Source organism: Opisthocomus hoazin, chromosome 25, assembly GCF_030867145.1.
Source record: "Opisthocomus hoazin isolate bOpiHoa1 chromosome 25, bOpiHoa1.hap1, whole genome shotgun sequence".
NCBI lineage: Eukaryota > Metazoa > Chordata > Aves > Opisthocomiformes > Opisthocomidae > Opisthocomus > Opisthocomus hoazin.
This window is the reverse complement of record NC_134438.1, coordinates 7,955,333-7,981,730: the sequence shown is the minus strand read 5'-3', so window position 1 is coordinate 7,981,730 and position 26,398 is coordinate 7,955,333. Positions and strand designations below refer to the sequence as shown.

The window sequence follows — 26,398 nt, the reverse complement described above, 5'->3', positions numbered from 1 at the left end:
TAAGGATTAACCCTGTAGAGGATTAATCTTCCCTCCAACCCCTGCAAGGTGTCCTATTTAAAATCACTGGAGAAACGCACATGTAAGAAACTGGCACTGCTCTTGAACTTGCTGTTAGAGGAGTTTGGTTTCTAGTGCCACCCCTCACCAGTGCTACCACCCTGTCCCATAAAGAGTATGGGAACTCAAACCAATACGTTCTTACAAGCAAATTGAAACCCTTCACCTTTCCTAAAGGCAGCCAAATCCATTACAACCCATCATTCCTCGTATGCTGGCCTGTTTTAAACTTCTGACTTTCAAGAATTATACAAGATTTATTACAAGCCTAGACAATCATGCTTTTGCTAATACAGTACATTTTCCTGCTTTGTTTTCCTTAACTAGGGGTAGAACTTAACAGCACCCTCTAAACCCCATCTTAATTGGTTTAAAATAAAGTCAACTGTTGCTCTTTATGAAGTAGGCCTTTCCTGATCATTTCATTTCCTCCCCAGCATGTAATTGCTCCAACTCATTGTACAACAGAGGCAGCTTGAGCAGCAACTAGATTTTCTAAAACAACAGTCATTATTAGAGGGCTCCTAGCCAGAAAAAACTCCATACCACAGCGTATAAAAGCAGCAGGAAAGGCACCAAACCAACAGGAATCTCATATAGACCAAGTGGAAATTCAGAGGTAAACTAAGCGGTACGTTTCAGGTGGGATTCAGGAGCACACTCTGAAATGGAAAGTCTCTCCCCTCCAATCGACTCCTGACCAGGCAGAGCATTACCAAAGGCTTTGCAGTCCCTAGACAGACACGAGCTCCATTAGAGGAGAGGCAGCTAAGGGGAAACTTTATCCAAGAGGACAGGGAAGTAAGCCACTAAATCCACTTTGCAAAGGATCAGCCGTCTTATCCAGAAGCATTCCCGCACACCACACACCGTCCTGCGCCGCAGAAGCAAACCGCAAACCAATGCGTGCACGCAATGCATTCCAAGTGCTACTCGCATCATTTGCTGGATGACGGCTTAAAGCATGTCCAGAAGATATGCAAGACACCAAATAAACGATTAGATTGAGTCCCGGAGGTGCCCTACCCCATCCAGCTGCCACAGCCCTGAAGCATAAAGGGCATCTGAGTAATTCTCTGGCTCTGGTTTATTTTTGGCAGTGGGATCACGCAGTGTGGTTGCCCAAACAATTTATTGCTGGATTGAAAGTGGCAATTAATGGTTAAAACTAGTGCCAGCAAGACTTGTGTGCAGTCTGAAGCAGTTACAAACACTGCGCCTGAGCATCCCCTTGCACAGGCTGCTAACCTGACCAAAGCCAGAGAGTCCAGTGGTTTTACATATTAAACAGAGCTGGGTTTTGATGCTGAGCTCAAAAAGCTTCAGGGTGTACATATGAAAAAACAGTAGCATGTTATACAAATAATTCCTTCAGCTGAAGTTATGAAGTAAGGAAAACCAAGGCTGGTGGTGTACTGGGCGTAAACCAAAGCACTTGCTCCAAGGGACCCAGCCAGTCGGCAGCACGACTGGGGCCTGGAGCCCAGCATACCCATCTCCACCAGAACGTGGTCTCCCTGTGAGAAAACACACTTCCATAAACTTATTCAGAAATTTTCTGGTTAATGCTTTAGAGTAAAATGCAAAGTTCACTCAAAGGTTTCAGGGGAGGAGAAACGCTGAAGTCCAGGATGCGGCTGGTTCAACGGTGAGCACTGGGTACTGCAGAAATCAATGGCTACGATTTGAAGATCTTTAAAAAAAAAAAATCTGCTGTGTCCTTTCCTCCCCCTTGCCCTTTTATTCTTGCAAATAAAGAAAGCTTTTATCAAAGAAAGGTCAAATAATCCAGAAGTTCAGACTGAAAGGATCCTAGCTGTTTATATTTAGATGTGAGGACTGCAGTGAGTATATCAGTTTCTTCCCTCCTCTTCCTCTCCAGCTCTGCTAGGGAGGCCACACAGTTCTCCTGAGTTAAAAGAAACCAAAGCTTTCACCCCATTTTTATTTATGCAGTGCATAACATTAAAGCGACAGACTAAGATAAGATCCTGAACTTCTCATGTTAGATCTAAACACAGGAAAAGAACTCTGCTCTGATCTGCAGAAACTAGGAGCTGGAATAACACTAGCATGGGAATGTTCCTTCTGAAAGACACCGCAACTTCTCCAGAGCACCAGCGGCAGCGCCTGGTGTATGGGATTTCAGTGACATCTCAGGCACAATCTGTAGGAACTGTGGCAGAACAAAGCACAGGCTCTAATCTAAAATATTAGGAAAAGCCCCTCAGACCACTTCGGGAAGGAGGTGGGTACTCTGGGATTGAAATTAGATCTTCTGAAGTGAGGATTTTGTCAGGTCTTTTCAGGCCAGACAGGGAAACTTAGAGAGGTTCAAGTCAACAGGAACAACTCCACAAGATTTTGAGATGTCAGGCACATGGCTACACGGAGCCCCGCTCAGCCAGTCCCACTTCGGGAACTCTTAGCAGACAAATAAATAAGGAATAGTGTCTCACTGCTCTTCGTTCAGCAAAGCGAGAGCAGATTTCACAACACTGAGAACAATAAAAATTACACATTAAGAATCGAGTGAGCAGGTTTTATGGAAACACAAAAATCACAGCAGGGAAATCGGGAGTAGGCAGCAGCTGGGCAGGCTCAGGCCCTTTCAGAGGGATTTCCCCTTCAAGTCACCAACCTCCCGCTGTGCTGGGCACAGATGCCCACAGCAAGGCCAGGGTCTGCATCTCCACATCGAATATATCACCTCCAACGGCTTGCAGATGAGAAACGAAACGAGAAAGAGATCACGCAGTGGTAAAGCCTGAATCATTTTATCTTAACAATACCTACTTACAGACCTGTTGCCCTGATCTTACAAGGCAGAGGGGAACTAATTCAAAACAGAGCAGCATAAACGTTGCTCTCGGCAAACACAGACAAGACCGAACAAAACGCAGGAAATCCTAACGCCAGACCAAGGCGATACTCTGAGACTTGCAGCCTGGGTGTAGATGACGACTCTGGAAGCCACAAGGGCTTTACTTCCCGCTGTGCTACGTACCCTTGGCAAAAGCTCTACTTCCAGACCTCAGTTTTCCCTATCTGTAAAATGGAAACACAGCACCAAGAGAAGCAGGGTACAAAGCCAAGTGCTATCTATGTACACTGTGATTTTGTGCTGTTTCTGATTAAACAGAAAAACAGATCCCTGCACAGGAAGGAGAATGCTGTAAATACAAGTTTCCAATAAAGCTCAGCGAAGGTCTGGAGCCAATTCAACTACCACGCTGTTTGCTTTCTTTCCCCCCCAATTCCTCAAAACCCCCTCACATCAAAGAGGGGGTTTGCTTTTGTATCAGCAGTCTCCATTATGAAAGCAAAGTTCTCAAATGATTACCTAGATTTCACCCCCATTTCGCTGCACCAGGGTAGTATTCTAATGACGTTTCTGATGTATCCGATTCAGGCAATTAAGACTAAACATTAAGGACATAAGAAAAGGTCTGAACATTGTCAAATCTGCTCTGTTTACACTAATTCTTGCGCTCGGTTTTCTCTTGCTCCATGATTCAGCAAGTGCTGTAGCCCTTTAACTAAAGCTTCCTGTTTGTAAAAATTGCTGAATAAACCACATTGCTTCAGGTCACGACAAAAGCCAATGGTTCCTTTAAACGAGACCATATTTGTCCTGTCGCATTTCCATTTATTTCTTCCTGATCGTCGTAACTGTACTCACAAAACCACCTGAGGCCAGTGGGCTAGAGCAAAGGCCAAGTCACCTAGGGAACAACTCAATGTTTTCAACTCAAAGGATGAGCACCAGAGCCGATTTACAGTCTGACTTCTCTGGGTTACAGCAGCACCCAGAGACTTCAGGGACCAGCGCTCCGAGGTGTGCAGAGCAGACAGCAGAGGCCATTGCTACCCCTGTGTATTTATATACTCAATACTAAAGACAAAAGGCACAATACTAGCGTGCTATAGCTGCCTTGGATACGAGAATCCAGTGCACACGAGTCGCTTGGCCCAAGGTCACAAAGGAAGTTTAAAGTAGCTGAGAACTGGTCCCAGATGTTTGGAGACTTGGTCCAATGCCTTAGAGACAAAGTGTCACGCGGGCAGTTCAGGCTGGAGGCAGATTAACTCCTCGTCCATTGCCCGGAGGACATCACCAGCAAGTCCATGCACACAGCTATTAATATCCATACAACTGCTAGATTCCTGCAATACTCACACAACCCTCTTTTGGGATTTCCTGCCTATAGACGGGCAATACAAACAACTCCAATGCTTAGGTTTAGAAAGTGCACTCGAACGCTTCTGTGGAGCGAGGAGGACAGCGCTACGCCTGTCTCACCAGTGGGAAGGGGTACGGAGCGGTACGGCTCACAACGGAGCTGCGACCCCTTTCCTTGCATGCCTCAACCACTAGATAATACAACAGCCTTTCCAAAAATAAACTGCTGATGCAAGGCTGGAGAAGATTAAAGCAGAATATTCCTGGGGCGGGGGAGAACGTGGCTAGATCCCAAGCAATACTTTCTCAGCCCCTCTTGGCAGGCGTCAGGACAGACCGTGGAGAGCAACCTGGTGAGCTTCCAGCTATCGGCGAGGCTGCACAGGAAGCCAGAGCAGTGATCTTCGGCTTCTACACTCCTCAACTTCTCTGTCCAGATTCTTCTTTGCTATAAAGAAAGCAGTCAGCTGGGATGATTTCTCCTACCCAAAACTCCTTGGCTGCCCTCTTCCTACACTCTTGTCCGCACTATCATCCTCTTACACCTTTCACATCCCCCTCTTCGCTCTGTTCAGCGGATTCCTTCCAGACTCGACTGCCCCCCACCCAACAAACCAAGGAACATACAATCTATGAATCTGCCTGGTCTGTCCTGTTTGTAGAGCACCTAGCTCAACGTGAGTTCATCATGACTGCCGCTTACAGCTTAACGTACAACTCGTCACAAAAAAAGTGCTTTCTGCCTTTGCTGGTATTTTCCACTACCTGCAGCAGTTACATCTAAAAGCACAGTATTTAAGAGCTTGGCATTGTCATTTTACAGCTGTAGCATCTCATCAGTTACAAAACCAAATTCAGACATACTATAGAAAATGTGGGTGGCCATTTAATATGGAGGCTAATTATCTAATGCTTTGCAGAGAATCCAGGCATTTTAAACACATGCAGAAGTCTCACTTCACATTCCAGTCTTATGCAGGAAGCATTTGCTGTATATAAAATTCTCCCACTACCATTACTGCCTCCATTTTTCTATTGTAAAAAATAAAATACAGTAATTCACATTCAGCACTTCAAACATGATGATGTTGCCAAGTGTTTTACAACCAAATACAGTAATGACCTTCTACCTTGTAGAAGAGCTCTGCTCAGGGCCAAGGGGCCGCAAAGGGAGAGGTACAGACTGGTTTTGTTGGATTTGTTGTTTGAGTTTGGTTGTCAGGTTTGGTTTTGTTTTTTTTCAACAATTCAGAGGAAAATTTTCTTCTTGACTGACAAGGCTGAAATGCAACTTCATATGCTTACATGAAAGGGAAGAAATTGAATGATCTGAGCTAATACTACACGAGCTTCTCAAGTGCCTCTAGACTTGGGAAAAACACGTGCAAGATGAACTGTCAGCAAGGATGCTACCCACAGATCACAGACCCTGCAAGACCTCAGGAGAGCTGAGGGTCTCAACCAGCTTTTCACCCTGAAAGGAGCAGGGAAGTTAGAGCAGAGTATTCCCAAAGCTGTCGCAAGAGGTGTGGAAAAATCCTTCGCACTGCAAGCAGCAAGTTACACTGATAAATCTCGATGGCAAAATGAATTGGAAAAGGATTACAGAGTTCTAATGATTATGGGTAAATTAAAGAGCGGATCAGGATTTACAGGGCTGTCAGCCCTCCAACCACCAACACTGAGTACAGACCACTCAGAAGGGGCAATGCTGAGTCTGTCATCTTACACTGGCTATGAGGTACTATCACCCACACTTCCTGCTTGCTGGAACTCACCGGATCCTCACTGCTGTGCTTAAAAATCTAAAATTAGAGGAAATGGGAGACCACTGACCCGACGCACAGGAATTAACACACTGAGAAGTACAGCACTCTTGATGCTACCGCATCAGCACAGATTTACACGGTGCTTTTAATACCTCTCCCTTCAAGGAAGCACCAACGATACATGAAAAATCACCACTGAAATGCTGTTAGTTCTGGGCTGCAAAGCAGAAATTTTCCTGGCAATTAACACACAGAAGCAGGAAAGCAACACCTATAAGGAAAGAACATTGGGATCATAAACATCTGTGCAAAGCATCCAGTTTTCAAACATGAAAAGAACCAAACCGCCAGAGCAGACAAATTGATCCTACTGGGATTTGAACACACCGTTCCAGGAAATCTGGATACTTGCGACACGGCGCATAGGTTAAAGGCAGTGTCAAGGGGCACATGCATTAAACGTGCAGCCACTTAAGAGACTGCTGAACGTAGCCACAGAAGACCGGTAAGCAACATTCCTAACCCGACAAAGCATGCTAACTCCGGGCTCCTTCCAAGACAGACGCACGCCGACGCCGCTGCAGAAAAGACGCTGTTAGTGTGGGGATGACTCACTTGCCATCAGCGGAAGTCTCGAGCTTGCAGCTATGGGATTAATGTTGGGTCAGCCCATGCAAAGCGGGACTAAACGGCAGAGGTAACAAAACTATTTTCAGAGATTCACAAGGCAGCAATACAAGATCTTACAGTCTCTATTTTTTGCACATCGTCAGAACATACCTTCTTTCCTTACAGAAATGTAGGCTTACACCAGACAGAGCCGAGTCAGGCAGTCAATCTATCAAGGAGCAACAATTGTGTTTCCAATTAGAGCAAACAGGTGAAGACACGCAGTACATACATCGCAAAGAAGAACTCGGTGCCTGCTGGAGGTGCTCTTCCCCACTCTAATTGCAGGCAGCTCTTTCTGGAAAATTCCTTTCAAGTACTCGAAAAGGAGTTAGGTTTCCCAGTGCATACGTTTCTTCGCACAAATACCTAGCAAATCTTGAAAACTAAACTCGGTGGAAGCCTGCTGAAAGCACTATGCTGCAGCATGAAAAGATCTCCTTGAACACACGGTAGCCTCACCTAAGAGCAACTTCCAGATTTATGGACATGTTCGTAAGGAGAATTTGTTTATTTTGCAGATGCATTTGTGTATCGAGTAAGTTTTATGGGAGTAACAAGTGTTTTCCACAGCTGTGTCCACAAACCTCCCTGTAATTCTCACAAACCGCTCCGTCTGCATACAAGGAACAGCTCCACGTAGCAGGGTACGCTTTCATCTCATCCAGTAGCCGCAGTATCAGCTCGCACTTCCCAGCTGACTTTGTTTCAACAGATTTTAAAGTTTAGATCAGGATCTTAGTGCAGAAGTACTCAATAGCTACGCATCTGCAACTTTGAACTGAAACAACCACCTCAAATTCCCTGGCACTCACATTTTGAAGAGGGACAGTTAAGAGAGTATGACACTAAAATTTCATCATCATATCAAACAGGAAAATTCATAGATATTTACATAAATCAGAATGAGAGAAGAGCAAATTTCCCATCTCAATTAGTTCCCTGGTAGGAAGGAGTGTGGCTGGAAGGAGAAACAACAGCACAGCTCTGTCATGTTACAGCAACAAAGAAAAATTGGTGGTGAGTTTTTACTAGAGTGACTTTTTGATCTCCTACATGCATCTGGATTTCTTCCCTTTCAAAAATTTGGCTAAAAGAAGTAGGTTTGGCACACGAGAAAAACATAACTTCCTCTAGAGCAAAGCTGTCACGCCGCCCAGTTTCCAACAGTGGGATGCAGAGCTGAAATATCCCCAAGAGAGGGGAATCCGTCTGTCCAGCAGGGGTGATGGTGGGAACATGTCTTTGAGAAACACAGCAGAGGAAACAAACCACCTCCACGTGCAGGCACCAAGACCCACAGCATCGGGGTGACCACTGACCGAGTCCTCGAGGAGCCAGCACGGACATTTAACTCCAAACACGTACGACAGCATCCATCTGCGCCGAGGCCGTCACGGGATTTTGGCCACCGTCCCACTCAGTTCCTTTCCCCTTGCTCTCCAGGGACCGCTTCAATTATCACGCAAGCAAGGAGGCAGTTCTGCTGCTATTTAATTGGTATCTGTACCTCCCCCAAACCACTACACACATCCTACACATCAACTTGCTAATAACATCCAGCCACTTGGAGGAAAGGCTTAAAAGCATTTTTTTGGAAATCCTCCTGGATTTTTTTTTTTTTTTTTAACTCCAAGTAAAACAAGTGACTCCAGCGACCAAGTGACTCCTCACTGCCCACCACCACACTGAAATCCTGGATATTTCCAAGCCTGGGTCACATCTAACCCACTGCAAAGAATCCAAAGACACTCTTTTCAATGCACCAAAAGGACAAAGGCACATGCTGTCACCTGTGGGAATCACAGGACTTCCAATTTACGGTTATGGCTAACATCACATTTAAGGCTCGCGTTCCCTGTAGTCGAATACTTTCCCTATTACTAAGCGTGCTAAACTGCAAGACCAAGTATACAGGACAGATGGATTAAAAGACTTAATCCTATTGCACTAAATGAAATACGCATGGAAGGGATGTGTTAATACCTGCAAGCAAGACAGAGCTGACTGTAAATACAACTGAAAAAGCAGCTACTGGGGAACACTGCTGTGATGTAAAGTCTGAGCAGCAAGGCAAACCTTTGGCCATTTCGGGTCCCAATTCATTTCATTCTCCCTTTCCTCTACAGCATCAGAACAAGAAGCTTCAAGCTGTTCTGCCTTGAAAGCCTCAGGGCTTATTTTTTCATGCTTGCCAATTATTTGGCAATGCCAACTCTGCACATGTGCCGCGCAAAAGTTAGAACTAGCATGAAGAGGATGAAGTCCAACCCCTTTGCTATATCCCACCGGACAAATTAGAGCCAAAGACAGCTTAACAAGGTAAATTTTCCTCAAAGTCACAGAATCATGAGCTCAAGTACATGATGCCAGAATGGATGGGGAAAACGGGGACCTTAATAAGGGTAGAACACGTGAAAATGACCCAGCTGACATTGCACAACACCACAACCCAGCCCGAGAGCTGCCGGAGCTCAGGCTCCCTAATCAGACCCTTGCTCTCAAGGCACCCAGCAGCGAAGGCAGAGCTACTGACAACGGATTTAGGCAAAAAGGCTCAGCTTCAGTCCAGCTTTCTGGCTGACACACCACGCCAGCCACAGACTGTGCCTGGCCCTCTGCACCGGCACCGTATGAGACCCAAAGCTCCCAACCCCCAATCGTTTCCACTCTGCCAGCTTGTTTTCAGTGTGAAGCAATAGCTACAAACAATGACAGCGAACAGCTCCAGCCTCATTGCCCAACACTGACAGACAGCTCAGCCAGCGTAAGGTTAACAGCATGCTGTGAAAAAGCCAGCATTTCAACCAGTGGAGCAATACCATGCAGCAACTGATCCTCTAATGGCCAAACTGGTCCTTCTCTTTAGGAAGGGAGCTGAACCGCTCGCTCCTCCGATGCAGCCACTGGCTAAGAGCAGGCAGCAGGAAATCTGCACGAGTTTTCAGAGTGACAGCAACCCTGTGAAGGACCAGTCCAGAACTGTAAGAAGCAAAAGGTAAGCTCATCTATTTCTCTCAAAACCAGCCTACCAACTCCCACTCCTCACTTCCACGAGAAGGTTCTTTTGGGGTAGCACAAGAACTACAACCACCACACGTTTAACCTCTGCGCTTGCAGGCTCACGCTATAAAGGAACAAGACAGGGTTGGCATGGCTAATAGGAAAGCATTCATCCAAGCTAAAATTCCCCACGAGGAAGAGGGCAGCCCTACTCTTACAGATGGCTCCTGGCAGTGGAAATGCATTTCTTTAAATTTAATGTATGGTGGGGGGGTGACAGTGGGCTGCGTCACCTCCCGCATTATGCAATGGGAGACAGAAAGGATGGGTCACGCGTGCATGTTACGCTACATCAAAGAATCCCTCTGAGCAGGAGGCAAAATAAATAGCTGCAGGAGACGAAAAAAAAAACAGGTCTGGTTTAAGTGCATATGCTGCCCTTTATTCTTGAAAGCATCACAGACGCTCGCTCTGCAATCTGCTCCCATTACAGGAGCACTTCCAGCTGATTACAGAGAGCGGAGCAGAGTTCACACACAACACGGGCTCTACACACTGGCACTGACTACAAGGCAAGACCTAAACAAAGCTTTTCTGAAAGAAGTGCAAAAAATTTCAGTCATCAAGACAGGGAAAGCCAAGCAGTGTTTCCAGGGGAGAGCAGCCAGGAGCTCTGGTTTCTGATGTATACGGTGTCGGGAGCATCCCCCTCTCCACGCATGGTCCAAGGGCACCGTGTTGGTAGGGGAAGAGAAGGGAGAATGGGAAGGTAACATGAAAAGGGCATCACCCTCACACCAGTCCTTCATGTTTTCAGCTCACAAACGCTACCATGCCTGACTACTTTGGCACTTCACTCAGCTGAAGACAAATCTCTGAAGAGATGAGGAGATTTCAGAAGGAAAGAGAAGGGAAAATGCTGACTGGAGACATTTTAGAAAGGGAGTTTAGCTTCCAGCATACATCAATGTGTGCGAGATGCAGTCTCCACTAGCACCTTAATAACAGGTCATGCTCATGGCAGAGGGGTTGGAACCAGATGATATTTCAGCTCCCTTCCAACCCTTACCATTCTGTGATTCTATGATTCTATAACAGCATTCTGAAACTGGAGTGCCTGCATTTGTCAGGGAGCAAACCTTGAGAACCCAACATGCAGATGTAGGATTTTTCACAAAGTACTGAAGCTGAAAAAGCTTTTTCTCAGTGGCGAAATCGACTTCTAAGAGCGGAGAGAAATTTGACAACATTCATAAAATGCTTATAAAACCCTTAATGAGGTTTACTAAATATCAGTTTTGCTGTGCATTCTCCTCTCTTGCATCTGACTAGATGGAGTTTTGAGGAATATGACCAAAAGGAAGCAAAACATTCCTGCAGAAATTCAATAAACTGAGCAGCATTATGAATGTCACATAAAACAGCCCGGAGCTGACAATATCACAGAATGGCGAATGGGGACTAGCAGCACTGCTAAGGTAAGCATTCCTCACTCTTCATTTGAAGATGAGCTTTACTGCTTCCACAGTGCTGGAGAAGATGCAACTAAGTGGAAAAAATGCAGTATTAATAAAAAAAAGAAGTAGATGCAGAGAAAATTAGCAGGACACTTCCAGATGGTGCAGGCTCCCAGGTTCTGCTGAAGCACAATTCCTTAGAAAGGTGCAAGACTTTCCCTTCATCTTTCCTCCATCCAGCATTTCCAGAGAAACGGAAGCAAGCTGCCTGGCCAACCACAGATTCTTAATCAAAAAATACCAAGCAGCTCATGCTGTAGCGCTGAGCTGGCTACATCTGGCAACCTCGCGCTCTGTTTTCCCTCCCCCTTTTTCTTTTGCGAGATGATTTAACAAGCTACAGAATCCCCAGAGACATGACAATCAACCAACAGAAATAGAGCATCGTGTCTTGAACTCTACATGTCCATCTGCGCTGTTCCCCTTTGACAGACACAGAAAAGGTCCGAGTTTGGAGTAAAAATTTTGCCAAAAGGAACTTGTGCAAAGAAAAATCTGGCAGGATGCATTTCATTCCTGCTGCCTGTCATAGCTCCTGTATAGGGGGAACTGATGCACCAATTAAGTGTTTCGGGATGGCAGAAAATGTGTCACCCTCTGCTAGCTGTCTAATCTGCAAAACAGCTACGCATTCATTGTCAGATGAAATCAACAGGATTAGAACAAGTCAAAGTTACTGTTTTTTTCCAGCACCGACAGTGATCTGATCCAACACGCAACTTGGTGAGAATTTGAGATTTCTAGCGGGGAACCTTGCACCTGGAAGTGTATAGGAAAGGTAATACTTTATTAAACATGGACACCCTCCTCCCAGTTAAGTCTTAAAGATGCCCTATACAGAGACAATAAATACACCTTCGTGCTTTCCCCCACCTCTTGGTGCCAGACTGCCCAAAAGACCTGCACCTCCCTGCACCCTCCCCGCCAGCCAGGTTCAGATGCTCCATTTGGGCACCGTGCTCTCCAGCCCAGCAAAGCTGTCTCCACTTCATGCCTCATCATCGGGAAACCATGCCAGCCCGCTCACTCCCGCAGCAAGGCCAGTTCTTCTTTTTCAGACTGGTTGCTGCCCAGAACTGATGCCCAAAATGCTGAACAGCGGCGCCTGTGTCTGACCCGGAGCAGACGAGAAACAGGTAAATAGGCCAAGTTAAGCAGAGCCAGAGAAACAAAGATTTAGAGACTGAATTACCCTTCCCCTACATCAATTAAAAAGCAAACGCAATTATTCTGTACCAATAACTACATCTAGGGCGCACTTTTGCCTTGGGGAGACTAAAAAAATGAGACAGGGGCTCATACAACATCTCATTTCCCTTGTGACACAGCCAAGATCAGTGACATGAGGGCTTTGAATCTACACTGACACTGAAGCGCTTAATTGCTCCAACAGCCGGGGAGAGGGCACTGCACATGCAGGGAGAGACCCCAAAGGCCCTTGGGGAGAGACTCCCAGGGCACCAATCCCAGTACATCAAGACAAGCAGGGAGAAACGTTAAGCTTAAATAAAAGGGAAATTAGTCGCTCTGATATTGAAGACCGAATGCAATGAGATGGGAGAAGAGGCCCTCAAGGAAGGGAACACGGGACTGGAGAATTAAGGGCCACGACAAACCTTCCACTTAAGCATTTGGAGCAGGCTTTCTCCTTCAACACAACCCACATCAGCAGTCAAGCCGTTTCACCCACACAACTCAATTTTAGCGTGTACCAAATCCCAGTGCTCCGGCTTAATCAGAAGTCCCTGAAGGCTAGAGAAAGACACGGCCAGGCAAGAAATTAACTGGCAACAACATGGGACACAAAAAAAGCAACTACATACCACTGCACTGACTCCAGATGAAATTCTTTCTTGATGAGCTTTTTAATTGGATGCCCAAAGAGCAAGTAACAGGGAAACGACAGGGCAAAGAAGCAAACAGAAAAGTGACCCAGCGGTGGCTTTCGTGGGAACATTAAGGACACACCTGAGCGGTCATGTTTAAAGAGCACTGTGATAAGCTCCTGCTCGTTCTTGACATGCGTCAAGCAAACAGAGAAAGCATCAACATAAGGCAAGACAACAGTTCTTCAGAAAGCTTAAGAAAAGTAGGATGGAAATTAGAAAGGACATCCTTTTACTCTAGAAGCATCTGTCTAATCCGGCCTGATAAAAAGCGGGCACGAGCGTGAATGGCCAAGGCAGCAAATTATTTCCGAACCTTGAGATAGCTCCTATAAAGTTGCCATTACTTGTCTATGCTATCTGTAGAACAGAGATAAGGTTAGAGCTGAAAAATACAAGTGTATAAGCCAGCCAGCCAAATGACATGTATTAAATGCTAAGGTCCCTTCCCCGCTAACCGCCTGTGAAGAGTTGTGGGGAAGGCCAGAAGGGCAGGTACCGCGCCTCAGGGAGCTGGCAGAGACATCTGTAGACATCCCTAACACTGGTAAACTGAATAAATAATGGAACAGGCAGCTGAGAGAGCTTTTTCCCACACATTTCACTGTACACCTTAAGCTTCCAGCTCTCTTTTTATCCACCTGCCAAATTTGATTTTGCCCAAGATGACAAGCCAGCCTCAAACAGCTTTTTTCCTCACCAGGAAAAAACACATTTTCTTTGGGGAACATACACAACACAAGATAATATGTTTCAAAACCCTTAAAATATTTCTGCCCACTTATTTGAAAGCATACAAAAACAGATCTGGGCTTTTTCTCTGCTAAATACAGTTCTCCCAGCCAGGAGCTGCTTTTTGTGGCGAAGCCTTTCCTAGCCTAACATTTTTTATGTACAGGAGCAATGTATATACGCTAGTCAGACTACTAAATTATAAACTTATGCAGTGATAAAACTCTCTATTACTTCAAACAGTTTCAGGGTCACTGCAACTCTATCCCAGCAAATAATTACATCTCAGCTGTAACAACTTATACCCATACAACTACCAGGCTCCTGAGGCATTTCAGGTGGCTTCAGAAGCTTACCCACCACCGAGTGACAGCTTTTGAGCTGGAAAGCACAAACTCCTTTTCTCAGACAGTAGCTCTGCATAGCTGTCTTGGAGCAGCACTTAAGATCATTAAATAGTACCCAACTTTCCTGAGGAATTTAGAAGAAAAAGTGTAAGTGAAGCACAAGTGAGTTGGGGAGAAAACACAAATCTTCAATTACCTCGAACTGAGATAATGTCAGAGACTGAAAACTCAAGTCTTGTGAAGCAGTTAAGGTCAATGCACAAGAAAAAACAGCTTATTGTATATTTAGGCACACACGATCTAAATGTGACGTTTAACATTCAAAGTCTTGCTTCAAGATTCAAATTTCTTACATTTGGTAACCGCACCTGAAGAGCCGACATTCACCCCAGTTATCTTTGCATCTGAAACGCTGGTTCCAGACGATGTCAACAAACAAGCCCACAGCAGAGCCCGCACTGCACTTCTGGACACAGGAAATCATTAAAGCCTAACGAGCGTCTCTCGAGCTAAAACCGCCGCATTCACGAGGATGAAACTCCGGGCACTGTAACGGTGGTAAGCATGAGCAGAACACGGCAAATGACGACCTGCCTCTGTTCCAAGCCATTTCGAAGTCGTACTTGTGATCTACAGCACCTCTGGGCTCTCATTCTAGGCTGGAGAGGACAGCAGGGCTGGACTCCCTCACACAGCTCCCCCACAGCCGAGCGGTTTCCAGCACGAACCTCAGCACACGCACCGAACAGCGTGTTCGACTTACATCCTCCAAGTTGGGCAATCAGAAAGTCAGCAGTTTGGGTTTTTTAACCAATTCTCTTCTTAGCTCTTTATTTTCAGCGAAAAGGAATGTCAAGGACACATCCTGTTTCACTCTTTCTGTGAAATAACTCCCATTGAGGTTAAAGGCAATACTCCCAAAATGCCCAATCCCGCACTAATTACACATCCTCCAAGTTCTCTGTGTTTTCAGCTGTTTCTAACTCGATGGAGAAGAGCCATAGGAGTTCAGACATATGGCTTCAGACTCCACCAGGCTGAAAGGAGGCTGTAAAGAGAGCCCGACGTCACGAGGGGAATGCGAGTAATTTTAAATCACGCAAAGGTAGTTACTAACTATGCTCCAAGGCAACCAGAAGTCATCCACAGGGGATCACAGGATGAATCGAGGTCATTTAAATGTCTCTTACATGGCAGCCAACACTTTAGCAGACCTAACACTGTGCAGCCAGAAACCGTGGCTTGAAAAAACAATGGAAAGAAGTACTTGCAAAAAAAACAACCCCAAGTCCATGGGACATATAGTCCCTCATTTAAGTCATCTGACAGACTTCACAATCCTTGCAACAACCAAGACCAGAATGCAAAGCCTTGAAGTTTTCAGAGTTCAAGGTTTTATGATAATCCTGTTCCTGCTTCCTAAAAAAAATTGTGCTAATTTCTGAAATTAAGAGCAGTAAGGAAGGGTCTGGGGAGCCCATCTGTATCATCGCGTGGGCAGGCTTCAAACCTTACCAGGCACTAGGCTTCTTTAATCGGATTACATTTTAAAACCAGGCAATTTACTTCGTGATGCCAAACTTGAAAGGATTTCTCATAGTGTCTTAATTAGGATGAGGCAAAAGTCATTCCACCTAATTTCCAACCCACTTCAATATTAGATTTGGAAGACCACCTATGACATCTTCAGCCTTGTTTTGCCTAAGAGTCTGAAAAACAGCAGGCAACAGGATTAGATATAAATCTAATGAGATAATGTATTTACGTAATATTTATGGCGCTCACTTTTAGACAGGGTTGTGTTCTTGCATCCTTAGCACATGGCACTACAGACACTTCCTTCTAGCTGGAAAAAGCGTGAGGTTTATTTTTAAATTTAATTTCCCTTTAAAAGAAACCATGTGTTTAAATAACAAGGGAAGAGTGCTAATGTAATTGGGGTTTACCAAACCTACCCAAAGTCAGGCTCTGTCTTTTCTTACGCTAAATAACACAGACTCCCTCAGACAGCCTGGTAAAAGCTTTGCGCACACTCTCCTGTTTTAAAAGCAACCTTTTCTGTAATTTTGTTAACATCCTGCTAGTTTCAGATATATATATACAGGTTTTAATCTGAAACACTGAACAGCCATGCAAGGTGGGATGCGGCATCAAGGCAGGAATGTACACACACAGTGGCCTCAGCACCGCGCATCTCGGGGCCTCCCAGACATTTACGCAGTTCATCTTCACCAGCCGCCGGGTAAAACAGCCACCCCGACAGCACAGTACGTACTAGAGTCGGCTATAACTCCTGGCTTAGGCAAAAGTCAAGTCAAAACCTACATAAATCTACACACTGTACTGATAAAAAAATAACTTTCAACTCAAGCACCTCATCCACCCATCTGGATGCTCTACAGAATTTTCTTCCAGGACACAAACACTTACAGAAAACTCTGCCCTCACACTCATTATGAAGCATCCAGCTCCATATCCAGCTTGAGCTAAAGAAAATTTAGCTCAGAAATTCATCCAGACTTCTCAAAGGCCATCTCCCAGTTCATGCAACAAAGATCCCCTGCTAAACCTTGACCATTTCTGAAGCCAGGCACAGTGACTGACTGTGCAGCAGTGTGTCATTTTAAATTCAGGTTTAAAAATGCGCTCCTGACACAACGAACGCCCAGGTACCGAACTGCAGGAGAGCCCTGCCTGGCTTTAAGCAGGGCATTTCCCCACCCACGAGAGGGTGGAGGGCAAGTTCTGGAAGCAGTCCTTTGGGAAACAGGATCTGAACAGCTCTGAGGACACTACAGGCTCTCCAGGTTTTGCACAGAAAAGAGGGCACCTTCACACACTTAGCACCAATTTCTTTCCAAACGCAGCTCACATCTTCCTGCCCTCCATCTTTAATTAAGCATTTTACCCCTTCACCAGCCTATCGAGGATCTTTCTTTTGCTGACAGCTACAGTCCCAGGTGAACTAACATTTCAATTCCTGTTTTTCTCCCTTCTGCAGAGAGCAGCTGTATTGGCTTCTCCAGGCTGTTGCTATAGAAACAAATCAATCCTCAACAGTTTTATTTTTACCAGTTTCTGTGAAATAGGATTTCTCATTTCCATGACTAAGCTGTATTGCAGAGCAAGCTCTTTGGACAGTGACAGCGCAATCCCAGCATCGGACAGGACCTCCTACCCAGTGTCAATGATGAGTAAATGGCCATCACCCTTACTCAAAGGCACCTTCATCATTTCAAGAGGACACTTCACCTTGAAACGATTCCCACAGCCAGAGTGTTACTGAGATGCAGCTGCATCCACGGAGCAGAAAAGAGCAGAGGATTGGATGGCACAGCCTGGAAGACCACAGATGGGCTGGGAAAGCTCGGCAGAGCACCCACCAGAAAGCTTGAGCACCCACCAGATGTCAAGCACTCTCTATACAGGCAGAAGGATCGTCTTCATCGAGTGCCCACAAAGAGCTGCACACACAGGCTGAATTCAGCTCGGTGTACGCTCCTCACGAAGGGCTCCCATGGGAGTCGAGGCATTAACATGTTACCTGCTGCTAGCCAGCGAAGCAGCCCCTCCGGGCGCTACAATAGAAGAAGCTCAGCCTGCAGGAGCTTGTCTTATCCTTGACCAAGAGCAGTTGGAAGGGGGCTTTCCCTTTTGGTCTGGGATGAACGCAGGTGTAATCTGTGTGTATTACCTCTATCCTGTATCACAACTTCCACTTACTCTTTTATACCCTGCTTGCTTTCCTTCAATCTCAGTAAAACAATGCATTACATTTAAAAAAAAACCCACTGGATGAGCCCTGTTTCTTGGCTTAGCTGCTCCTAATATATCAAACACTGTTTCATACATTCATCTTTAGAAAGTTCAGTTCTCTGCCAAGCAGCCTTAATCAGCCAGAGCAGCATAGGACCCACGTCACCAAGCTGAGCAGCTCCACTTCTATAAATACATGCTATTTAGGCAGTCCATATGCAGATATGAATTACTGCATACGGAGAGCTGCAGCAGGACAACTGCTCTCCATGCAAAAGAGCAGGGAAGGAGATCCTGCTCCTCCGTACTGTCACCTGCAGGTTTCTGCCATATCCCTCCTGTGGGACCCAGGAACTGTGCAGCCTCACGAAACAAAAAGTGTTCTGTTAGATCAGCCAGCTGGAGTGATTCACTCTGGCACAGCCACACAACAACGCAAATTACTATCGGCGAAAGAAGACGGGGGAGGACAGGACCACCACTCTCAGCAACTAACTGCTGGACAAGCTTAGTTGTAACCTTCAGATTTCACTATTAAGTGCCAAAACCCATTTGTTAAATATTCAGCGTCCAGCTGAACTCTGTGTAGCTCCTGCCTTTGAAACACAGAGCACTCTGGATGTACTCAACTCCGCAGTGACATTTCTTCAGTTTTAGGATTACAGACAAAACTAATAGTAGTAAGAACAAGGCTATGGAAATGTCAGTATCTCATTGCTCAAATATCCCATATTTGTTTACACGCATAGCTGTGGTTTTGGTCCTGAAACTCCTACACACAGCTCAATGGTAGGATAAGAAGTTGGGGTATACAGATCAAAAAGCCCTCAGGGAATCTCACAAACATCCACTCAGTCCACTGAGGTCTCACAAGCATCCACTCTGCCACCAAGGTAAACCCAGAGAAATCCCCCTGCACAGCTGCTAACTCCAGCATCAACACAGGGAGCCCGAAAGTCTTCGAGATGCACATTTCAAACCAAACCGCCAGTGCGCAGCTCAAAGCGCTCCTGTGGGCACCCTGAACACAAACCACCTTCTCAGTCCTTGTGCTTCTTACAGCTGTTTAGGATACTCCAGCCAGCTCCAGAGCCAGCCTTATCCAGGGCATGGAAAATAAGTAAACTGCATGTCATAGGATCATAGAACAGTTTGGGTTGGAAAGGACCTTTAAAGACCATCTAGTCCAACCCCCCTACCACGAGCAGGGCCATCTTCAACTGGATCAGGTTGCTCAGAGCCCCATCCAACCTGATGCTGAATGTTTCCAGGGATGGGGCATCTCCCACCTGTCTGGGCAACCTGTGCCAGGGCCTCACCATCCTCACTGTAAACAATTTCTTCCTTACATCCCGTCTAAATCTCCCCTCTTTTAGTTTAAAACCATTACCCCTTGTCCTATTGCAACAAGCCCTGCTAAAAAGCCTGTCCTCATCTTTCTTACAAGCCCCCTTTAAGTACTGGAAAGCCACAGTGAGGTCTCCCCGCAGCCTTCTCTGCTCCAGGCCGAACAGCCCCAGCTCTCTCAGCCTCTCCTCACAGCAGAGGTGCTCCAGCCCTCGGATCATTGCTGCGGCATCACGGATGCATTTCAATGTTCTTGCCGTGATGGGGCAGAGCACAAACCTTCCGTGAGCCCTGTGAATGCTAAGAGCTGTAAAACGATTCTCCTGGGATGGAGTGTAACCTAGCAATTGGAAAAACACCCTGGGAGCCGTGCCTCCTCGGCTCTGCTCCTGCCCCCAGCCCCCTGCAATGCACGGGGATGCTGCAACTGCTTAAATCCTGGCATCCGTCAGTGGACAGTGACCGCCTTGGTTCTGACATCCTCAGCATCCTCAACACAACCTGACCCACCCAACACTCTCCACCCAACATTCTGACCCACAAAACACTCCTCACACCGCGTCTTAGCCCACAGAGTATTTGAGGTAATCTGTATGAGCATACGGATGTTTCCAAAACCTGTTTGGCACTTCAAAACACTCTGCTGAGAAACTCTCAAAGTGAAAATTAAGCTAATGTGTTCTCACCCTCTGTCTGACATAAACACGCTGGCACTCCCAACAGAGCAAGCCCCAGGACACCAGAGGACTCGGCACATGGGTAAAGACCGATGGGAAGTCAAGAGCAGAAGAATTCGCCCCAGCCTGGACACCCACCTATATTATACGGCCAACGTTAGATTAATCAGTCACCGAGGTTTTGAGTCACTGCCTACACAGTTAAGACACTTTTATTCAGTGTTAACAGAAAGATTCCAATCTGATGTGCTGTGCTCGGAGCATTTTGCTCGAAGGCTGCACCACTTCAGTTGATTCACAGCTGCTCCCAACTCATTACCCATTTAACACAGCTCTTGCACACCCTCCCCAGCACCACCACACCTCCCTCCAGCTTCTTACCACCTTTTCTGCCAATCAAACTGGGCAGCACCCGGTCGCTGCCCTCTACGTGCACGGCATGGAAACCTCAGGCTGCACACAGCGCGTCCAGAAGGAAGCAGGACAAAACTCTCCCAAGGGAGTTTCACAGAAAGGGAAGCCACCTACACAACAATTCTCATGCATGCTCCAAGCAAGCCCTGGGTGCTACTCAAACAACAGGTCCTCCTCTGCAGAGGAAAACAGGCAGCATCTGCAGCTCAGGTGAGCAACGCAGGGCATGGCTGATGTGACTTGTCTGAGGCCCCACGGCAAGTTTACGGCGTGAAAACCCCAGTCCTCCCCAGACACAACCCTAATCACAGAATCATGCCGACCAAAGCAAGCAAATAAAATATTCCAAAGCTGAATTAGAAGATCACACAGATACATAACGCCTAAGAGTCACTGCCAATAACTGCAGCCTTCCTGAATTATTTAAAAAGTGCTTAGAAAACAATTCACAAAAAAGAGCTGGTGCACACCTAACGCCTGTGGCACTCACTCCTACCAATACCAGCATTCAGGTATCTAATTAGAGAGATCTGTCCTGCTTTGCTGTTTGCATGGTAGGGTGTGGAACAAAAGACAGTTTAAAAGTGGGCGAGAAATTATTAATCACAGCACAAGGAAGAGTGAAAGACCCAGCAATGATTTCTAATACAGCCCTTTTTTTATGAGAATGCACCAAGGGCAACTTCCTTTTCACGGGGCAAGGGGAAGACAGGGAAATTATTTTGTCTGCACCTTTACACAATCCTGGAAGCCTGGACCTTGGAGCCGAGCTGCCGTTCCCTGCCACTATCTCAGCCAAACACTGCAGGACTTGCCACTTCATCACCAGACCTGGGCACACGCCACGCGATAACAACGCACCTGAGAAGGGACACACCAGCAGCTTTTCCTCTGCTACGTACGGGGCGATTCCCCTTCTCCGCAGCCAGCTGTGCCGCCTGCGCCGGAGCTCCCTTCCCGATGGAAACGCAGCAGGCAGAGAGGTTGCAGCCGGACTCTCAGACCCCCAGAACATGTAGCACCAACAAATCATTTTTTTAAATCATCCAGCTGCGTAACAACAAATATGAAACCCCACTTCTTTGTAAACAGAAATCATTTTTCTGACTCCTAACCACATTTGGACTATTTGAAGCTACTTCCAGTGTGCAGCCATTACACTGTGTCATTTCCTAAACCAAACCAAATACTCCCCAGTAATAACTGCTGCAAATTGCCTAGCATGCTTGCTGTGGTGTCTGCGAAGCAGCAGCCGATCCCTTTCCCACAGCAGATGTATACAAAAAACTCCTAACTCACAGCAGAAGTTTCTCCTTGATACACTTACAGAAGATCACATATACAATCTGGGGCTCAACAGCAGCCTCAGTTTCCCTTCTTGTCAACAAAGATCCAGTCTTTTCACATCAATAGATGAAAATAAAAAGCTTTTTCTGCAAATTTGGCTTTAACACAATTCACCCGTTACCGCTACTGGCAAAACCTACTGAATGCAGCTTGATATTTCAGGCCACAGATTGTTTTGTTGCTTCCTGCCTTTAACTTCACAGTGAACCGGCAAAAAAAAATATAACCAAATTCTGCAGCCTCTATGCAAAAGTGACCCCTAAAACCCAAGAAGCCTCATGGATTCACAAAGCATTTGCGATTTCTGAACCTGCTTTTGCTTATAAGCATTACGCTGTGTTTACATTCAGTTGATTTTATCTCTAGATGCTCACTGATTCACAAGAAATGCTTTTGCCCATGCTGTATGAGCTATGTTCTGCAAATTGAGCGGGCAGGGTATGATCAAGGAGCACAGATCAGCATCAGCCTCCTGGACCCGGCTTCCCGCGGATTTCCAGGCCCGGAACGGATCCCAGCGATCAGGTTATGTCAGCAGATCCCAGAGGCTGCGCGGACGGCAGCGCAAAGCCAAGCCTCCCCCCAAACCCTGGCAAGCCACCACCTCTTTGTAAGCCCCACCATCTGCTTCGGCAAAAGCCAGAAACCGATCTCCCTCTCCTCTGCTGCTGCTCATCCTCCCCGTATTCTTCTTATGACCTCAACCTGCCATCTGCATTCCCCGTTTCACATTAGCTTTCCACTGGGGTTTATATTCTTGCCTAATATTTTTAGTGTTGCGCAGTGGCACGTCCATCCCCGAGGGAGAGACGTTATCTTCAATTCTGTCTTCCCGTTTCCTTCTCGTTTGGTTTATCACGGTCTATCACATCTTGCTTCCTGCCTACCTGCAGAAATTGGTGATTTCGCTTGGAGTTTGTGCGCGGCGCTCGTACCCAGAGGGCTCAGCTCCACGATCTCAGCAGGAAGTACGAAAGCCTCAGACCTTGACAAAGTTCACACCTCAATTATAATAAACATGGTGGGCAGTTAAGTTTATGGGATGAAACACCACCTTCTATGAGTTTACAGACCAGCATTTGCTCTCTTATTGTTAACAAAATGGCAAAAAATGGTTAGTGTCCCAGCTCAGAGCAGTCCCCCAGCCCAACACAAACGCTTCCCAGGCGTAGGCGCGGGAATGCAGCTTCCCGCACCATGCCCACAAACACGTGCGTTTCTTCCAGGAAATGCCTGTTTCGTACCCAGTCCAAAACTTTGGTTTGGAGACATCTGAAATGCTGCAGAACTGCACAGAAAAAGCTGGGACCGGCACCTCAGAGGGTCCTTTGCAAACAGGTAGTCCAAGCACTGAGACTTAAAAAAACCCCAGGAACTGACTACTGTGCTGACATCAGAGAGACCCGAAATCAGCTGGAGGAAGGACCAAGGGAGCTCTGTCAGCCCAGCCGAGCGCTTCCGACCCTGTGCCTGGAAGGAGCTTCAGGGGGCAGGGGACAGCTTAGCAGCCCCCGTACCAGGAGACACCTTTAAACACGTGAGCAGCTTCTGCAGGCCCAGGAAGCAAAGTGACCACGCAAAAAGCAGAAGGCTGCCGAAAGTTGTTTGAGGAAGGGAAAACATGAAACGCACAGAACTGACCACAGACAGGTTTCTGCAAGGCGTAAGAAAACCTTCATTAGAGAAGTTCCCATGTTCTAGCACTGGTAAAGGTAAAGTTTCCCACACCACACACATCCTTAGAATCAAGTAACCTGTCTTGTCTTCACAGCTGATGCAGACCCCCGTCCCATCAACTTTGGCCACCCCTCACCTTGCAGGCCGACAGGTTTGGCAAAGCGACTGCATGGGTCTCAGAGAAGCTCTTCACAAGTGCCCAGTGAAGAAACTGTGTCTGGCTGTTCTAGAAGGCACACGGCCGTATCTGCCAGAAGCTTGCAGCAGGACCCACTTCTGAGCAAGGATAAAAGCAGTCTTACCCCCGTTTCTAAATACTTCCAAATCTCAGTGACAAAGCTTTGTAACCTAAATTCTCTCAGATACAGCTTTATCATACATACAAAAAAACTAAATCCCTGCTCCAGATACCTATTTTGTGATTTCTTTACCCACCAGCCCTAAAGAGATCTATTGTTTAAGCAGCTTTCCTGCGCTGCAGAGCCTTGACAACTAGCCACTCACTGAAGCACCTGAGCCATCTCCATCAACTCACCTCTTCCATTAATGCTCCTACTTAATCAGCACGGTGACTTTCTCTGGGCACGTGTCCAGTCCATATTTACTGTTTTTAATTTAGAAAATGCATCTAATCATCATTAGGAAAAAAAAAAAATCAGGAAAGAAGAGTAAGCTTTAAGAGAAAACACTTCAACTTTCGGTTATTCCAAAGTTGTTCTTGACCTGTTGCCCACCTTCGGATGCCGTACGCCAGAGAAGGCAGGGGTTGGTGGGGTGGACACAACGCAGGCTCTTTTCTGTCACCTCCATCCTCCTCCCACAGCCTCCGGTCCCTTTAATTTGCCAATCCTCAACTTTCCATGAAGTGTCAGGCAGACAAAATTTCACGTTCCCTGTTTCCAAACCCTTGAAGTTATTTCAAAAAGAGTACAGAAAGGCGAAGTTGGGTATAATTATGCACCGTCCCTGCTGTGGAGTAGTCATTGCAACATCCTCCCTGCCCCCAGGAAACCGCCGGTGAAGGTGCTCCGGAGGAATTGCGCACCTCAAGAGACGAGCAGAGGAGTCAGCAGGCTTGGCACCAGGGGTGAGAGCCAATTTCACATTTTGCAGGGTGAAAACCGACAGCTACAGAGACAGGGTGACACACAGGCAGAAGACAACTGCCCAAATTTCTTCTCTAAGGCCACTTCGAAACTTAGTCTGGCTGCTTTTTTTTTGGAAACTCAGTCCCCAAAATCCAATGTGCTGCTGCTGTGCTAAGGGGACACGAAGGAGTATGTTTGCTACTACAACAAAGCTTCCAGCAGAGCTTGTAGGTCAGAGCCATCTCTCAGCCACACCAGGATGCTAAGCAATCACTGAGATCAAGCCTGCACCGCAGACAATGAGTTTTGAACACTGCTCAGCTTGTCCCAGCCGCTCCCCAAACCATACTGTCAGGTAAATTTAGCAGCTGTTTCTCATAAAAACCTCCTCACAATAAAACAAGCACAAGTCTTCTCACATGGAGTCATTTAACCCAAAGTAAAAGCCCAACAAATTGACAGAGCACCGGAAGCAATCAAAAAGCCCCTAAATCATGACAAGACCATTTTCAATACCTAACAGGCATCATTCACCGCAGCACCCAAGCCCTCAAACAGTCCCCTGCCGCGCACGCCATGGCCCCCGGAGCTCCCAGCCACTGTCAGCCTGCAAGAAGCGACTGCAGGCGAGGACAGACTGTCCCCACTGTCACTGCCCTGCGTCTGTCACACTGGCAGCAAGGAAGGCTGCAGCCACTGCTCGTACAAACGTGGTACGGAGGTCAGGATCCACGCAGGTTTGCGACCACACTCGGGGCGAGCACCCATGTGGGACGTGCATGCAAAGCCTTGTAAACCCAGGGCTGCCGCTGCAGATCTCACACAGCAAGTTAACGATGCGCTGCAATGACTCCCAACACTCGGAAAACACCAACACGCTTCCAGAACGAGAACCACTACCATAGATATGCAAAAAGCCTGACTGGAACTCAGCAGCAGGGAGAAAAAGGTTCAGGGATTGGGAAGTTTGGTGGGAGAAAGGGATCATTTAAGCGTCAACTGACAGACATTTAAGACAGTCAAGTTAATGAACACAGAAGCTATGAGTGACAGCTGTGACATTCACCATCCTTCAGACGCGCATCTACACACGAAGCCACGTTTACACGTGAAAAATCACGCTAACTGACCAGACGTCAAACAGCCTGCCCACTCCACAAACCAGCTGGTATCACAAGCAGTTGTCTTACCAGGGAAAAAAGGTCGCCGTCATCACCACGCATTGTCGGGAAGTGCGGCGGAGCTGTTAGAACAAGAGGCTGATAACACTCGTGGTGTGTATTTAACTCACTGACCCTCTCCACTTTATCTAAACACCCTCCAAGTACATCCATCTTCTAACGCAGACAAGCCTGAAGCGGTCAGAGCAATTTCCCACTCAAAACAAGGATTCAGAGTGTTTAATATATTAAAAGAGAAGAATCAAGTTTGACCTGAGAGCAGATTTACATTTCAGAGGAGCAAATGTATGCACCGGGAAAGCACAAGCTCTCCCTGTCAGCAGGTCTCTGCCACTCAGCTCCATGTGCAACAGCAGAGTTCCCATAAGGTTATGCGAAAGGAAAAATGGATCAAATTTGGCCAGAAATGGGCAAGTCATATCCTTCTAAATAGTCAGGCTGCACAGTGACAGTGTCACTCGGCACTGGACCCAAATCTCCTACCCCAATATAAACCAGTTGCTCAGGGAACAGCAGCATTTCCAGCAGAGAAGCTGAAACGGCAAAAAGCTGCAACTCAAGAAACACACCAGCAAGTGGCTTCCTTGGGAGATGCCAAAAAAAGGGGAGGAGAAAAAAAACTAACAAAGGTCTAAGAGCTTCAAAAACAGAGCAAACTACATAGCATGGTACTTCAAATGCTAAAGCAAATGCCTGTGCCCTCCACCTGCTCGTGCAGCCCCCAGCACGGCAGAGCTGACCCCCA

General features: G+C 46.6%; 1 protein-coding gene across 6 annotated transcripts in view; it reads right to left on the bottom strand.

Annotated features, from left to right (window-relative positions):
- The window catches only part of ANKS1A (ankyrin repeat and sterile alpha motif domain containing 1A), a 112,210-nt gene that overhangs the window by 84,437 nt on the left and 1,375 nt on the right, over positions 1-26,398 (bottom strand). The window contains exon 1 of one of the 6 annotated variants that reach the window (XM_075443108.1): positions 25,663-25,704. The exons of 4 other annotated variants lie outside the window; for them this stretch is intronic. In XM_075443108.1, the coding sequence (XP_075299223.1) occupies positions 25,663-25,685 (23 nt within the window). In that variant the 5' untranslated portion in view covers positions 25,686-25,704. Of the gene's footprint in view, positions 1-25,662; positions 25,705-26,398 lie in introns of those variants that run through there. One more of the 6 variants, XM_075443109.1, reaches the window with a different exon arrangement.